At 46.1% G+C, this 17,834-nt stretch overlaps 1 protein-coding gene across 1 annotated transcript in view; it reads left to right on the top strand.

Annotated features, from left to right (window-relative positions):
* The window catches only part of LOC138293509 (vitamin D3 hydroxylase-associated protein-like), a 314,222-nt gene extending 298,629 nt beyond the window's left edge, over positions 1–15,593 (top strand). Inside the window, exon 15 of the mRNA XM_069232751.1 lies at positions 10,943–15,593. Within this exon, the coding sequence (XP_069088852.1) occupies positions 10,943–11,062 (120 nt within the window). The 3' untranslated portion in view covers positions 11,063–15,593. The remainder of the gene's footprint in view (positions 1–10,942) is intronic.
* The last annotated feature ends 2,241 nt before the right edge of the window (positions 15,594–17,834 follow it).

Here is a 17,834-nt window from a genome sequence, read left to right as displayed (position 1 = left end):
CTCATAGCACCCCTCCCCGGATAGCCTGGTTGTTCAGGCCTCAATGGCCAAGGTCATCCCGAATGCGTTCTGTTAGACTTGGCATCCTTGGCGTGATCTCCCCTAACTTTTTGCCTGTTTCCCAGGTTGTTGATGTGGCTACCCAGTGCTAAAGTGCAAGTGCTCCTATACAAAATGTGTATGTAATTGGTTTATCCATGATTGGCATATTTGATTTACAGGTAAGCCCCCAGTACAGTGCACTAGAGGTGCCCAGGTTCTGTAAATCAAATGCTACTAGTGGGCCTGCAGCACTGGTTGTGCCACACACAATAGCCGCTCTGTAATCATGGCTCAGACCTGCCACTGCAGTGTCTGTGTGTGCAGTTTTCAACTGCCAATTCGACTTGGCAAGTGTACCCACTTGCCAGGCCTAAACCTTCCCTTTTCTTACATGTAAGACACCCCTAAGGTAGGCCCTAGGTAGCCCCATGGGCAGGGTGCAGTGTATGTTTACGGTAGAACATATACTAATGTGTTTTATATGTCCTAACAGTGAAATACAGCCAAATTCGGTTTTCACTGTTTCAAGACCTATCCCTCTCATAGGTTAACATGGGGGCTGCCTTTAAATATGATTAAAGCATAGTTTCCCTTTGGGGGCGGATAGACATGTGGAGTTTGGGGTTTCTGAGCTCACAATTTAAAAATACATCTTTTTAGCAGAGTTGATTTTAAGATTGTGTGTTTGAAAATGCCACTCTTTGAAAGTGAGCATTTTCTTGCTTAAACCATTCTGTTACTCTTCCTGTTTGGATTCCCTGTCTGGTTCAGTTTGACAGTTGGGCTGTTTACACCTCTCTCTAGACAGTGACACAAAGGGAGCTGGGGTGTAGCCTGCATATCCTGATGCGCCATCTGTGCTAGGAGGGAGGGCAGGAGTGGTCACTCACACCTGAAAGGGCTGTGCCTGCCGTCACACAATGCAGTCTCTAACCCCCTGGTGTGTGTCTGGGGGCTGGCCTGGGCAAGTCAGGATTTCACAAACAAGAGAGACTTTTCTTTGAAGTAAACCTAGTTCAAAGGGCAAAATGGGTATAAGAAGGGCACCCAAAACCTATCTGGACTCTCTGCTGAGACTCCTGCCCTGCTAAGTGGTGCCCTATCCAGTTCATGGGACCTTGACAGGTGAAGCTGGCAGACCAAGCCTGAAAATCCCCGCACAGACTGCTGTGCTGGGAAATTTCTGACGCAACCTCCTAGAGCGGCTGAAGAAATGACGCGCCACTGGCTCCGTGGCTGAAATCGACGTAGAGCTTGCAGCGCGGCTGGGAGATCGATGCATGCGGCTGGAGAAACAACGCGCTGCATCGCTAACGGAGGCTGGTAACATCGCAACCCACACAGCGCTGTTTTGCTGTCCCTGTGCAGCAGGATTTTCGACGCAAACCTTGCTAGGTGCGAAAAAACAACGCAACGCCTGCCTGGACCTGAGTGCTGCCCAGATCGGCGCATCGCTCCACTGTGGGTAGGAAAATTGACGCACGCGGGTCTGACCGGAGAAGGAGAAATGACGCACGAGCTCGCTTGTGGGTGAGAAATCGACGGACTGCTGACCTTTTTTTGACACTCGCCCGTGCGTGTTATTTTGACGCCACCCAGGAACTTGTCTATGCTAACAGTGTTTTATCTGATTACCAAAGGGTTTAAGACTCTTTTTGCTTTTTAATTAATAACTTGACTTGTGTATGTTGGATTTTTGTCGTTTTGGTCTTGTTTTGTTTAGATAAATATTTCCTATTTTTCTAAACCTGTGTTGTCATTTTGCAGTGTTTTCATTAAGTTACTGTGTGTGTTGGTACAAATACTTCACACCTAGCTTTCTGAAGTTGAGCCTGCCTGCTCATGCCAAGCTACCAAGGGGGTGAGCAGGGGTTAGCTTAGGATGATTCTCCTTTACCTTGACTAGCGTGAGGGTCCTTGCTTGGAGAGGGGGTAACCTGACTGCCAATCAAAGACCTAATTTCTAACATGTTCCCTTCCACTCCAAGAGGAATCCAAGCAGCTGGACTCCATTGTGAAGGGCATTTTCTCTTCCACCAGCCAAGCCTTCTGGGCATGCAACACCATATGCCTCTGGTTGTACCTGGCTTTTTGACAGGGTCATCCCTAAACTTTTTGCCTCCTTCCTCCTATTTTTTCTGACCTGTTGTTGTTGGCTTTTGACCTCTGGGCACTTTACCACTGCTAACCAGTGCTAAAGTGCATATGCTCTCTGTGTAAATTGTACTATTGATTGGTTTATCCATGATTGGCTCTTTAATTTACTTATAAGTTCCTAGAAGAGTGCACTATATGTGCCTAGGGCCTGTAGATTAAATGTTACCAGTGGGCCTGCAGCACTGGTTGTGCCACCCACTTCAGTAGCCCCTTAACCTTGTCTCAGACCTGCCATTGCAAGGCCTGTGTGTGCAGTTTCACTGTCACTTCGACTTGGCATTTAAAAGTACTTGCCAAGCCTAGAACTCCCCTTTTTCTACATATGTCACCTCTAATGTGTGCCCTAGGTAAACCCTAGAGCAGGGTGCTGTGTGGGTAAAAGGCAGGACATGTACCTGTGTAGTTACATGTCCTGGTAGTGTAAAACTCCTAAATTCGTTTCTACACTACTGTGAGGCCTGCTCCCTTCATAGGCTAACATTGGGGCTGCCCTCATACACTGTTGAGGTGGCAGCTGCTGATCTGAAAGGAGCAGGAAGGTCATATTTAGTATGGCCAGAATGGTAATATAAAATCCTGCTGAATGGTGAAGTCGGATTTAATATTACTATTCTAGAAATGCCACTTTTAGAAAGTGAGCATTTCTTTACACTTAAATCTTTCTGTGCCCTTCAATCCACGTCTGGCTAGGTTTAGTTGACAGCTCCTTGTGCATTCACTCAGACACACCCCAAACACAGGGTACTCAGCCTCACTTGCATACATCTGCATTTTGAATGGGTCTTCCTGGGCTGGGAGGGTGGAAGGCCTGCCCTCACACAAAGGACTGCCACACCCCTACTGGGACTCTGGCAGACAGGATTGAACTGAATGAGGGCTTGGTGCATTTCTTAGACACTCTTTGAAGTCACCCCCACTTCAAAGGCACACCTTAGTATAAAACAGGGCCTCTGCCCTACCTCATCAGACACTTGCTGGAGAAGAAACCTGAACCAGAAACTACATCCTGCCAAGAAGAACTGCCTGGCTGCTCAAAGGACTCGCCTGTCTGCTTTTCTACAAAGGAATGCTGCCTTGCTGAACTCTTGTCTTGCTGTAAAAGTGCTCTCCAAGGGCTTGGATAGAGCTTGCCTCCTGTTCCCTGAAGTCTCAGGACCAAAAAGACTTCACTTTTTCACTTGGACGCTTCGTGCGCCAACATTTTCGATGCACAGCTTGTTCCGCAGCGAGAAAAACGCTGCACACCGACGCTGATCGACGCGACGCATTCGGGACGACTGGAACTTCGACGCACGGCCTCGCAAGGACCACGCCGCCCGAGCTCCAGAGGAGAAATCGATGCGACGCCTGCCGTGAGTGTGAAACTTCGACGCGCAGCCCCGCAGAACGACGCGCAGCCGGAAAACAAGCAGGAGAATCCACGCACAGACCTGCGACATCTGGTAATCCCCGCGATCCACATAAAGAGACTGTCCGCGCACCGGAAAACGACGCACGACTTCCCCGTGTGAAAAATAACGACGCAAGTCCGTGTGTGCTGGGGAGAAATCGACGCACACACCATTTTTCCACGTATCTCTTCTCCTGTTGCCCTTTTCCACCAGAAACCAGGTACTTTGTTTGCTTTTTAAAGACTTAAGACACTTTATACCACTTTTCAGTGATATCTTTACAAATTCATATTGCATCTTTGATCGTTTTGACCTGCAAATACCCAGATAAATATTATATATTTTTCTAAACACTGTGTGGTGTATTTTTGTGGTGTTATATTATGGTATTGTATGATTTATTGCACAAATGCTTTACACATTGCCTTCTAAGTTAAGCCTGACTGCTCGTGCCAAGCTACCAGAGGGTGGGCACAGGCTAATCTTGGATTGTGTGTGACTTGCCCTGACTAGAGTGAGGGCTTTTGCTTGGACAGGGGGTAACCTGACTGCCAACCAAAAACACCATTTCTAACACCTCTTGGGCTGATATTCCCATGCGTTATGGTACTCAGTTGTGCAGCTGCTTCCCATGCTTCCTGAAGAGGGCTGAGCAATGCTCAGTCAAGCCTCTGTGGACCTTTAGGATGTGGAAAGTTCACCATCAGATGCAGACTAGATACCATGGACTCCCTCGGTAGAGCCATGGCATCTATGGTGGTGCTCCATCACCGTGCCTGATTGCAGTACACTGGGTTCTTGGGGGATATCCTGTCACTGACTTGATTGAAATACCCTTCAGAGTCGCTCAGCTATTTGGTTAGAAAGCTGACGCAGTGCTCAATTACTTTCAAGAGAGCCTGATCACCACCAGGTCTCTCATGCTTTCTCTCTCTGGTATCAGCAACAGTCCATTTGCTCCTACCACATACATAGTCAGGGCACGTTTGCATGTCCATTATACCTCGTGTGCCTGACAGACCAGCAGACTACCCAGTCCTTTTCATGAACCAGGTCACTGACCAGACCTAATATGCTGTCCAGTCCCTCACCCCTCTGGCTGCCTCAGCCTCTTCATTGCACCCTCCATCCAGCACAGCCACCCTGTTGATGGCAGGATCAGGTACCAACTGCCCTAGTGGTTTGCAGTTACCTCCGACAACTGGGTGCTCCGAATTGTGAAGAAAGGGTGTGTCCTTTCATTTGTGCAAACATATTGGCCTTTCCCACCATCCCAAGAATGGATGACGGAGGACCATCTCTCCTTGTTCTGTTAGTAAGTACAGATACTTCTGCCAAAAGGAGCCATTGAAAGGGTGCCCGCACCATAAGTTGGGAGTAGTTGTTATTCCCACTACTTTCTGCTGCCCCAAAAGAACAGAGCCCTCCGTTCTATGGTAAATCTGCACTCTCAATTACTTTCTGAGATAAGAGAAATTCAAAATGCACTGGACCTGCAGGACATGTATTTCCACATCACAGTCCTGCCTGGCCACAGCCTTGTCTGCGGGTTCACAGTGGGCCATGAGCATTTACAATTTACTATGCTGCCTTACAGTCCTATCAGCCCCCTTAATGTGTTCATGAAAGTAATGGCAGTGGTAGCAGCCCACCTGTGGAGCTTAGGGATTCCAGTCCTCTTCTACCTGGATGGCTGGCTGATGAAGGCCAGCTCACCCAGGCAGATGTCACCCACCTCCAGATTACGGCGGACCTTTTGCATTCACTAGGATTCACTATCAACATGCTGAAGTCACACATGACCCACTCTCTGACACTTTCTTTCATCAGAGCCATTCTGGACACAGTGTGATTCTGCACATATCCTCCTGAGCAGCAAGTCCAGGATATGCATGCTATGATTCTGACATTTCAGCCTCTATCCTAGATTTTGGTGTGACTGACTCTAACGCTGTCTGGGTCTCATGGCCTCCTTCATCCTGCTGGTGAACCATGTCTGATGGCACATATGGACTTCGCAGTAGGATCGGAAATCCCAGTGGGTGCAGTATCAGGGACATCTCTCCAACCTGGTCTAGGTATCAGGGGAATGCACAAGATCTGCATTGGAGGATGATGAACCACTATTGGGTCAGTGGCAGACCCCTCTCCATTCCCCACCTAGAGCTTATTTGAGTGACAGATGCATGACTCCTGTGTTAGGGTGGCCATCTAGGAGAGATGGAGATTAGAGAACTCTGGTCTTTGGCGGCCTCTTAACTCCACATAATTCTCCTGGAGCTGAGGACTATCCATTTGGCATTGAAAGCCTTCTGTCCTTCATTCAAAGGAAGGCTGGTTCAGGTGTTCACAGACAACACCACCACCTTGTGGTATTGCAGAGCAACAAACAGGATGTTGTGGAGTTGTGGGCCTGTCCAGGAGGCTCTGTGCCTTTGAACTTAGATGGACCTGTGAACGCCAAGGCAGACTAGCTCAGTCATGGATGTCGAACGCCAGTTAAACTCAGAGGTGGCCAAAGGTCCCTTCCAAAAATAGGGAGAACTTTGACTCGATTTGTTCGCCACCACAGAGAATTTGCAGTGTCAGCAATTCTGTATGTTGGGGTTTCCAAGGCGGCTCTCACATGGGGCACATTCCGCCTCAAGTGGATCTTTGGACTCCTGTATGTCTTTTTGCCAGTACCAAACCTGCCCCAAGTCCTCAAGAAGATCAGGACTGACCCAGCACAAGTCATCTTGTGGTTCCAGATTGGGCGTGGCGAGTATGCTATCCTGATCTTTTGAGCCTGATCATCAGACATCCGTTCAGGCTTCCCCTCAAGGAGGACCTTCTGTTACAGCAACAAGGCAGTGTCCTGCATGAAAACCTGCTCTCTAAACCTTCATACCTGGAGATTGAGCAGCAGCAGTTGAGTGTTTGATTTCCATCCTGAGGTCTGTGATGTCATCTTGGCAGCAAGGTGTCCTTTCACCAAGACAGTATATGCCTGCTGTTAGAAAGGGGGTGTCTGGTTGGCTATGGTATGCACCTAAGCCAGGCAGAACCCACCCACACTAGTCAGGGCAAGGGAGCGACACATCCAAGATAACCCCTGCTCACCCCCTTGGTAGCTTGGCAGGAGCAGTCAGGCCTATCCCAGAGGCAATGTGTAAAGCGTTTGCTCAACACAAACAACACATGTGATGCACTGTCTCTCACCACAAAGGAAACACAACACCAAGTTATATGAAAATATACTGTCTTGTACACAACACAATTATTAAACCAAACACAACATGTCAGTAATATCCTGCTACCCAAGCAGTTGTCAGAACGTTACACATTAGGTACTCTGCAGAACCAGCAGTGGTCACATAACACACAGGTTACTTATTATTCTACAACATAAGCAGTAGTCAGGAATCACATTGTAGACAAATGCACTTGTCATAGAAATATCATAAATGCCCGTTTCAGGAACATTAAAAACCATATGGCAAGTCAGAAAAACATATTAGCATGTTATGCCCATAAAAGGAACACCAGCACATATATGTAACACATCATAAAACTAGGCAGGTTACTATATAAATCAATCATGTCCATACTAGGAACATTTGAATATATGTCCTTTTAAAAATTACCTGTATCATGATGAAAGGCACTTTCAGTGCCATGAAGAACAAAATGGGGCCCTCGGTGGTCCGTGTGCTCACTCTGGGGGCCACTCCGATGATTGGGGGAGGAGGGGAGTGACACCAACGGGCCTCTACTGGGGACTGTGATCTCTGGGGGCCACCCCAGGCCTCCACTGGCCCTCCAATCAGGAGGGGTGGGGATGCCAAAAACAATGTCCCAAAACAACAAGGGGAAACATTGAGGGGAGGTACCCACCTCTCGTGGGGGCCCACAAAACACAAGGGAGGACTGTGCTGGGCAGGGAGCCTCTGGCAGGGTTTCCACCCCACCCGAGTCCTGCGAAGGACGTTTTGGGCTCTGTTGGGGCAAGAGGAGCCTCTGATGAGTTTTTCTTCCCCCCGTCCATCCACAGGACACTTGCAAGGGACTCAGGTGGGGCTTCCTTCCCCATCTGTCTCTCTAGATGTGAGCAGGCACCGAAGCGGGTGCCTGCTTGTGCCCCGGGGGCGCTCTTTGGAGCATGCTTCACCCCTGGGGCACAGTAGGAGTGTGCTCGCTCGTTTCCTTTCCTTGAGTGGTGCCCCGGGGGCACCAGGGATAGCGCGTGACTCGTGCTCTGCAAAATCAGCCTGCCCGGGCTGCGGCAGTGATTCCAGCATCGACGTCGCGCTTACGAGCATGGGGGCATATTCAAAAGAACCCGGGTCACGGCGGTGATTCCAGGGTTCAAGCAGGCGCTTTACGAAGCACCAAGTCACCACCTAGGATTCGCTTTTAAGCGCAAAATGCAACACAAAGGAAGCACTTTCACAGTGCTTAGAGGAAAGATGGCAAAGCACTCTCCAGGTGCTATGGACTTGTTGCAGGGGTCCAGGGCAACAGCACCCAGCCCCTGGGGGACAGCAATAACAGAAAAGGAGTACAGGCGACAGAGCCCAGCAGCAGGTCAGCACAAGGTGAATGCAAGCAGGTGGTAGTTCCTTACAGTGACCAAGCAGGTCACAGGTAGGCACAGCAGCAGCAGTCCATGGAGGTTCCCTTTTCATTCCTTCCAGCATTATGTGTCCATTTCCAAGATGTCTCCAAATTGTGGGGAAAATTCCCCTGTATTTATACGCAGTTTTACAGTGTGTTTACAGAGAAAGGGGAGAGAAGGTTCCAACCAGTTACAACTGGTTCTGGGAGTGCCCCCTTTCTCCTCTTCTCTCGTACAGGCTCCAAACATCAGTTGGGGGTAAACTACCCTATTGTGTGAGGCCAGGGCACAGCCTTTACAAATGCAGGTGTGCCCTGCTGCTCCCTTCTCTCAGCCCAGGAAGACTATTCAAGATGCAGACACACCTCTCTGACACCTCCACCCTGTGTACAGGCTGTCTGAAAAGTATGCACAAAGTCCAACTGTCACTCTGCCCATATGTGGATTGGAGTCAAGCTGTAAAACACCAGTCATAAGCACAGAGAAATGCTCACTTTCTAGAAGTGCCATTTCTGTAATAGTTATAAAAAATCCACTTACACCAGTAAGCAGCATTTCTCACTACCATTACAACCATACCAAACATTCCTTTGCTGCCCCTCTTAAATCAGACAATACCCCCTACACATAAGGCAGGGCATTTCCAATGCAATCCTATGAGAAGGCAGCACTCACAGCAGTGAGAAACCAAATAGGCTGTTTGTCACTGCCAGGACAGGCCACGCTACCAGGCACATGTCCTACCTTCTACATACATAGCACCCTGCCCATAGGGCTAGCTATGGCCTACCTTAGGGGTGACTTACATGTAGTAAAAGGGGAGTTCTGGGTCTGGCAAGTAAATTTAGATGGCAGCTCCCTGTGGCAGAAAACTGCCCACACAGGCCCTGCGCTAGCAGGCCTTAGACAGGTTTGAAAGTCTACTTAAGTGGGTGGTGCAAGCAGCGCTGTAGGTCCACTAGTAGTATTTAATTTACAGGCCATGGGTATAGAGATACCACTGTACAAGGGACTTACAGGTAAATTAAATATTCCAATTAGGTATAAGCCAATCATACCAACTTTAGAAGGGTACTGATCGGCAGTGAGAAAGTGCTCAGAGGCCTACAGCCAACAGCGAGAGGTCAGGAAAAAATAGGAGGAAGGCGGCAAAAAGTCAGGGGATGAATTTGACAAGAAGGGCCAGGTCGAACTCCTTCCATTGGTTTAAATGTGTGGCATGATGTCCATACACCAGGTAGATCCTCTTCCGTGGCTTGTTAGATGGGTTATTGCTTTTCCTTTGTTAGCCTTAGCAAGGCTTTGCCCTGGGCACTGCCAAAGGTTCTATTTTGGCCATATTTGCCTTCTTTTGGGTGCTGGACCAACCTTTTTGGTTCAATCCATAGGTTGAGGTGAGATTTCTAAAGGCTTTACAGAGTCTATTTCCTCCCACTTGCTTCGTCATACCACAGTGAGATCTCAATCAAGTCTTGATGTGTGTCCATTTGATACCTGCACAGCTGCCCTTTGCGTCTGTTGGCTCTAAAAATAGTCTTGTCACTATTACATCAGCGCAGACGATCAATTAGCTCAACGCTTACCAGTTTCTACCCTAACAAATTGGTCCTCCTATATGTGTCTCTTTTCTGCCTAAGATTGTCACTCCTTTTCATGTAGGTCAGAGCATCATGCTGCCCACTTTCCTCGATCCATCTCATCCTTCTGAGGAGGGACTATTGCTTGGACCTAATGATAGCACTTTAAGATTCCTGGGTGATCAACTCTTTATTGGGTTTGCCGGGGCAAAGAAATGCAAGTCGGTGCAGAAGCGGACTATCTCTAAATGGATTATGCTTTACATTAAAATTTGCAATGCAGTGGTTAAGAAGCAGCCTCCTGAAAACTTGTGAGCCCCTTTCATCGTGGCCAAGGATGCTACTACTTTTAGCATGTGGGTACCTGTCCTGGGCATCTCTCATGCTGCTACGAAGGTGTTGCTTCACACGTTTACAAAGCACTGCTGTTTGGACGTAGCATTTTGCCCACTCAGTTCTCCAGGACTGTTTGTTTAAGTCAGTTTGCAGGCCCACCTCTTGGGAGGTGTTGCTTGGGAATCTATTCTAAGGTGAGAAATCTCACTATGAGTAGAATAAGTTTCTTACCTTTGGCAAAGCTTTTCTGGTAGAGACTGCGTGTAACCGCAGACTCCCCACCAACCCTCTCATCTTCTCCATTCTGCTAACGGGGTCTTTTACCTAAAAGATCTCACTAAACATGCACACTGGTTAAACAGTGATTTTTAGATGACTCCATCTTTTCGGAGCAGAAATAGAAAGAAACTGATATCAGTATGCCGGAGAGACGCATAGGTGGCACTGCAACAAGGTTGAGCCGACTGACTCCACCTACCGGGGTACGGAGATATTGCTTAAGATTTTCTGGATCCATTCTGACGCCTGGGGAATATTCTATGGTGAGGATCTGCAGTTGGAGAGAGTCTCTACCAGGAAAAGAATTAACGAAGGTAAGTATCTTGTTTAAGTAACTTGTTCTCTATGGAAGTAAAGATATTAATAATAGCAGCATTAGTATTATTATGGTTACTATGAATATTATTGCTACTTTTCATTAATAGTGCTTATCATTATTATTATTAGTAGTAGTAGTAGTAATAATAGTAGTAGTACTAATAGTAGAAGTAGTGGAGGTAGTTATAGTTTCAGAAGTAGTATTGGTAATATCATAAGTAATTCCTCTTGTGCTGTCCCTACAGGCAGTGGAGGGAAGTGTCGGACTCCCTGCAGCGGTGCAGTGTGTCGCTTTGCCTTGGGAGGAAGAGCTGTGTCTGCGCTTCATGAAGGAAGTAGAAACCCTTGCACGCGAGCAGAACTGAATGAAGTACGCCCTGCTAGGAGCAGATTCTGGTGGTCTCAGTATATAGGAACAGGACTTTGAGCAGTGTCAACCAGACAAAATAATGTTTGAGATACAATGTAAATGTATTTTGGAGACCTGCCAGAAATAGAGAACCACAGCCCATCATTTGAAACCTTTCATTTACACTAATGCCTTTTAACTCAGCTTAGTACTTGGTAGTGTTGGCATAAGCATGCTATTGCACATGAGTACAGTTATGTGTTGGACCAGGAGTGTAGCAATACCTAGGCCTCCACAGTGTCTCTGGGTCACAACTTCTTTCTGTTCTCTTCTTCCAGCTCTCAGGTGTATGAGCCCTTACAGTGCCCAGACATCCCACAGCTAAAGCCTCAGTCATGCCTTTCTCTTGTTAATTTTTTCCAGATCTCAACTGTAGGGTCCCTTACAGTGCCCAGCTATCCCTTACAGTGCCCAGATATCCCAGAGGTTACACCTTGGTCACACCTTTCTTTTCTGTTCTTCTAGATCCCAGCTGCATGAACCCTTACCATGTTCAGATATCCCTTGCAGTGCCCAGATATACCCAGGCTATGCCTGGGTTATGCCAACTTGCTTTTTTTTTTCTTCCAGATCCCTGCTGCATGAGCCCTTGGAGTGCCCAGATATCTCCACAGCTAAAGTCTGGACTACTCCTTCTTCCTGTTCTCTTCGTCCAGTTCTCAGCTGTATGAGCTCTCCAGTGCCCAGATATCCCTTACAGTGTCCAGGTATCCCACAGCTAAAGCCTTCCTCTTGTTCTTCTTTTCCACTTTCCAGCTGTAGGGGCCCTTACAGTGCCGGGATAGCTCTTACAGTGTCCAGAAATCCCAGAGGTTACGCCTGGGTCACACCTTCTTTCTATTCTGTTCTTCTAGATCCCAGCTGCATGAACCCTTACCATGTCCAGATATCTCTTACAGTGCCCAGATATACCTCAGGCTGTGCCTGGGTTATGCCTACATCCTCTTTTTTTCTTCCAGCTCCCTCCAGTCCTTGGAGTGCCCAGATATTCCCACAGCTTACGTCTGGACCACACCTTCTTCCTGTTCTCTTCTTCCAGTTCTCAGGTGTGAGCTCTTCAGTTCCTGGATATCCCTTACAGTTCCCAGATATCCATTACAGTGCCTAAATATCCCAGAGGTTACGCCTGGGTCACTCCTTTCTATGCTGTTCTAGATCCCAGCTGTATGAACCCTTACCATGTCCAGATATCCCTTAAAGTTCCCAGATATCCTTTACTATCCCCAGATATCCCTTACAGTTCCCAGATATCCCAAAGGCTACTCCTAGGTCATGCCAACGTCCTTTTTCTTTTCTTCCAGCTCCCAGCTGTATGAGCCCTTACAGTGCCCAGGTATCCCACCTGTTATTTCTAGGCCACGCCCTCTTCCCGTTTAGCTCAGTAGAGCAATCAGAGCAGACCTATATCCCAGATTGATGAATCTTACACATTCAGTGCTCTCACTGCCAAACTAGCTCTCAGGGCACACAGAGTCTACAGGCTTTGACTGAGGGAAAAATATCTCTCCGGTTACAAAGGCCTCACTGTTATTTGTTTTCCACAGAGTATTTATCTACATGTAACACAGAACATTCAGCGCCAGGTTTTATTCAGCACAACTATGAAACTGGTATATAGCGCTTGAAGTTGAAGTGTTTCATAAACTACATAAGACTAATGGCCTGGTTTTAAACAGTAGGGCTAATTTCAGGTCCTAAGGATTTTGCACATTTGGGCCTCAGATAGTGAGGCTAGACCTCAGGTCACAGGAACATTAAAATGCAGGCCTGCGATAGCAGGCTTTGTCACAGGCTCCGGCATGAAAGGAAGTCAATATCTCTTTTCTCATGTTTTAAAGACAAACACTCTTATAGGTTGGTCATGTTAGCCACGGAGGCATTGTCAGAAATGTTCAGTATTACAAATGGAAGTAGGTTGTCTTCCACTCCAGTTCAGGATACACAGTTCTGGGGGTCAGAGGGGAGGATATTAGTCCCGGTGTTAATCAACAGAACAGGAAGCTTGGACCCACCAGGTAGGGAAGAGGGAAAGACAGAACACACTCAGCAGGAGTGGCTTCTCCATTAGGGCGGAGGAGCGTTGCCACTGCCTAAAATGCCCCCTAGGGATGAAAATTACAATGTTAATAAACTTCATTTATTACCATTTTATTTCCATCCTGCAGTCCTGAACCGAGTGCCAGGGCGAGGAGGGCCAATGCTGCGGAGTGGCAGCAGTGAGCTGTACATGGCTCACTGCCCACTCTGCCCACATGCCTGCTGCTCCTGACACTCTGGTCCACATTACATTTTAATGTCAAGATAGTTCAGCCTCTTTGGCTCCTCAGACCTTCATCTGCCCGAGTCCTAAGTTGTGCCAGCCGGAATTGTGCACACTTTATCTACAGTGCTTTGGGTTTCAAGTGAAATCGCACACAATCATGTTGCTGCAGACAGAATTAGAAGTTCTGAGGTGTGACAAGGCAAGGACGTGGTTTTATCTGGGACCTGATGGTGCAGTTTTTAAGTTGAGCACTTTGTTGTTGATTGGACAAAACTGCCTTGCACAATGGACAAAAACACACACTTTCTATGAAGTATGGGCAGATAAACGTAAGCACACTTATTGCTCTTATGTTTAATTTACAGAAACCAAGGGCTCTGGCACTGATTTTGTTTGACCAATTTTGCAGCTGAAAATTTGTTTCAAAGTATACTTGTGTTAATTGCCTGCACCAGAAGATTTCCGGGTCAGAGTAGCTTCACTGGATGGAAAACAGAAGAAGGATTCTAAAATCTGCAACTCTCAGGCTAAAAAGAGGAGCAGAAATCGTAGGTGCAGCTGCAGAACAAGTGAGGGTAAAAGTAGGCGAGGACATTGGGAAAACATAGTGGATTTATCAGTCTTTAAATGAACTGAAATGTGGCCTTTAATATGTATGCCTACAGCTATCCTAGGCTGACAGGAAGTACAGTTTTGCATCAGCAGATTAAGTGTTGCAGAACAAAACCTCTTAATTCGAAAATTAAGTGATATTTAGTAGTTTTCTGTTCTGGACACTAATTAGTATTTAAGACATTCATCAATTCCTCAGTCAGGCCTCCTAGATTTGTCAAATATGTTCACCCTTTACCACTGCGGGAATAATGTTCTTCCTCAATGCATTTTTACCATTTCGTTGTCTCAGCACTTTCAGTATGTAGTAAATGTAAGAGATTTTTAAACTGTGAAGAATCTGTAATGTATGCAGGTAATTTCCTTATCAAACCGCATTTACAAGGACCTACTTATTGGCAATCAATCAGTCATTTGTAAAGTGCACACTATCACCCCTACGGGTATCCGGGTGCTGCGTTTGTGTCGAAAAGCCAGGTCTTGAGTTGCTCTCTGAAGACTGCCAGGGAGCGTGCCATTTGGAGGGGCAGGTCATTCCAAGCTTTGGTAGCGATGAAGGAGAAAGCGTGAACCCCCCCTGCGGGTGTGATGGATGCTGTGGACTTGTCCAAGGGCAAGTGAAGAAGAGTGCCGGTGTCTCGAGGAAAGATGAAAGTTCAGCCGGTGGTTGATGTAGGACAGTCCCAGTTTGTGAAGGGCTTTGTAGGCATGCGCGAGTGTCTTTAACTGGCATCTTTTCTGGACAGGGAGTCAGTGGAGTTTCCTGAGGTGAGGAGTGATGTGGGTTCACTTGGGGAGGGATGATTTTGGCTGCTCCATTCTGTATTGTCTGGAGTCTTCTGAAGAGTTGGGAGGGGATGACAGTGTAGAGCGCGTTGCCGTAGTCGAGGCAGCTGGCAGCGAGGGCTTGTGCGTCCATCGTTCTGATATTTACTGGGATCCAACTGAAGATCTTGCGGAGCATGCAGAGGGTGTGGAAACAGGAGGTGACTGTGTTGACTTGTTGTCTCATGTTCTTATTGACATGTTATACAGTCACATAAATCAGTATGTTGCTTTGCCTTTAGAGCACCATGAACAGTATGGATTGCTAGACTCAATAATGAATTTTGGTGCAAGATTTTCGGACATAGTACAATTTGCTAGTCTAGTCCACTGTTTCACTAGATAGTCTTTAGGGTGGGAAGTAATTCTATACTTGATTGGTCTTTTTGGATCTCGTGCTTCAAGAATAACTCTAAATCAAGTTAACATGTGAAGGAACAATGAAACTAGCTTTGTATTGAAAATCAGTGACCTATCAGACTTTAGCTTATTTACTTATCATGCCATTTTTGCTTTTGTTTAATGCAGATTTCTTAAATTATTTTTTCTCTTACCTTGAATTATCATCTTTAACGTTATCGATACTTCAATTTTAGGATTGTGATTTGTTTCATGGGATGAGAATGCATTTATATAACTTACATGATTTAAAATTGTATTCCCTGTGTGAATCCTTATATAAATGTTATAACGAAATTACAAATGAACGTTTCTGCACTACAGAATACTTGTTTGGTCGCCTGGAATTTAAACAATGAAATTATAAAATGTTTGTTTATTTAATGTAGTCAAAGCTGTTTTTATTTTAGTATTGTGTCCTTTTCTTTTCGAAAATGGTTAACTCTCAGGATCAGAGTCAAGTTCGGTACAGGAGCTTCAACATACATTAAACCTTTCACAGTTTGCCGTCATCCGACTCACGCTGCACAGCTCATTTGTTCCCATGAATTTTGGTTATGAAAGCTCTCATTGCATGAAGGTAAACCATTCCTAGTGGTACCAATGTTCCTAATGTTTAGGCTCTTCTTTGTTAACAGCTAGTCACTAACGTGCCTCAGAATAAGGAATGTTGATCAAGCTTTTGCATTTGGTAATGTTGGAACATATTCACCTGTTATGATGTCCTCAAGATGCTGTTGAGACCTACCATGTCCCAGTGGCAATTGGAAGCCCACTTCCTTGACCATCGTTGGATAGGATGGAAGATAGAGTAGACAGCCACCCCACCAAAGCAAAAAGTTACACAAGAGACGTTGTGTAGCTAAGAGCATGCCACTATAATATTAATTATATCATATATTGGTATTTGGTGTAGGGAAGTGACAAGTCAGCAAACACTGAGAAAGCCAATAGGTTTGGGGTTTTGATTGAAGAGTGCTATTGTATTGATGCGTTTGTGGTAGTATAAGAGGATTTATACCAAAAGGAGTGGATGGATGGGAGCCATTGCTAGGCAGATAGTTAGGTATTTGGATTAGTGAATGAGTGCTGGGGTGTATGAATAAATGGGTGCTTGGCTAAATGCGTAGTTGTATAGAACACATTATGTAGGCTCATAGGCTAAGTGAATGAGGTGTAAGACTGTTGACTCTTAATGTGCATCGTCTTTCAGCAGCTAATGTAGGTGTGTGCCTTTTTGTGTTTCGCTGTGAGGTGGGGCTTGAAACCAGTGCTTAATGTGTAAATGAAAACGTGCCGGTGCTCAAAGTCCTCCTCTCAAACATGCAGCTGCTGCAATTAAGTTGCGAACATGGAATACTGAGGCAGCTAATTCTGAAGCCATCTCTGGCCTCTTCAATCCATTTAAAGCCACTCCTTGCCCCTTCAGCTCACTCTTGCAGCTTTCTGCCTTTTTAATGCTTTTCGATTTTCTCTTCCTCGGTCATTCCCATAAGTGTCTTTTGCTCGTAGTAAATGCTTGAAGCAGAAAAATAAGCGTCGGCCCTCAAAAATAAGTGCCGGTGCTCAGCATCGGAAACCACAAGCACAAATTAAGCACTGCTTGAAACTAACCATGGAGCCAAAGACTTGCACCGAGAGAAAATAAGTTTGTTGATTTGCAAGAAATGATATGCGCCACATTTAGACATAGAGAAGTTGGCACTCATTCTTTCAGCTGGCAAAGGACATAGCGTGGAAATTCTAGATAACAATGCCTACCCTTCCAACATCGTGATGCATCCCCATTCTTCCTATGCATTAAATGCATCATTGTTGAATGCTTTCAGTATAGGGCAGTACACAGTACTGCACAGCACTGGATGGACTCTGTTGCATAAGAGCAGGAAGGCATAAATGCAGTGGTTAAGTTCCTCAATCCATAACCACCGTCTGTTTATTTAAAAACCACACACTGGAATGTTTCCAATGTGCGAAAAATGTACCATTCCTTCGGCGTGCTGGAGTTCAAGCCACACATGCTGTTTGGTACATGTAGTGCCTTGAGTAATTTTTTAAAAATGTATCAGTCCCACATTTAACAGTCCTCCTTCTCTGCCCTGTTTATAGTAGACCTGGTTCACTAGCAGAGCTGCAAGAAGTGAAACACTTCTACTTTGACCTTCAGGTGTAAATCTCAATAATCATAGGTGCTCTGCAGCCACATGACACTGTCATTTTCCAGGAAAGTGTTGTTCTACACCTGCCTCTTATGATGCTGATTTTTCTGAGGAGCTGCTACCCATCATAGCCATTTTCCTTTTGTGGCCGCATTCTATGCAGTACGTAAAATACGCCTCTTGTTCGGCACCAGACAAACGCAATAACAAAACCCAGAAAAGCAATTTTATGCTTCAGTGCGCATACATAATAATAATTATGAAATGCAAAATCAGTCAAGTACTGTAACACAACAGCTATAGCACATCAAAGTACCTGGTGCTGCGACTATTCTTTCAGATCACACACAAACACAGAGCTTGACAACGTCTGGATGGTAGAGCATTCTACAAAGCAATACCTGGTACATCCTGATGCCAGCGATTATTGCCAAATGTTACACTTGGATATGTGTATACACACTATTAAT

The sequence above is a fragment of the Pleurodeles waltl genome, chromosome 4_2 (assembly GCF_031143425.1).
Source record: "Pleurodeles waltl isolate 20211129_DDA chromosome 4_2, aPleWal1.hap1.20221129, whole genome shotgun sequence".
NCBI lineage: Eukaryota > Metazoa > Chordata > Amphibia > Caudata > Salamandridae > Pleurodeles > Pleurodeles waltl.
Note: the sequence above shows the minus strand (reverse complement) of the source record. Positions and strands in the feature narration are given on the sequence as shown.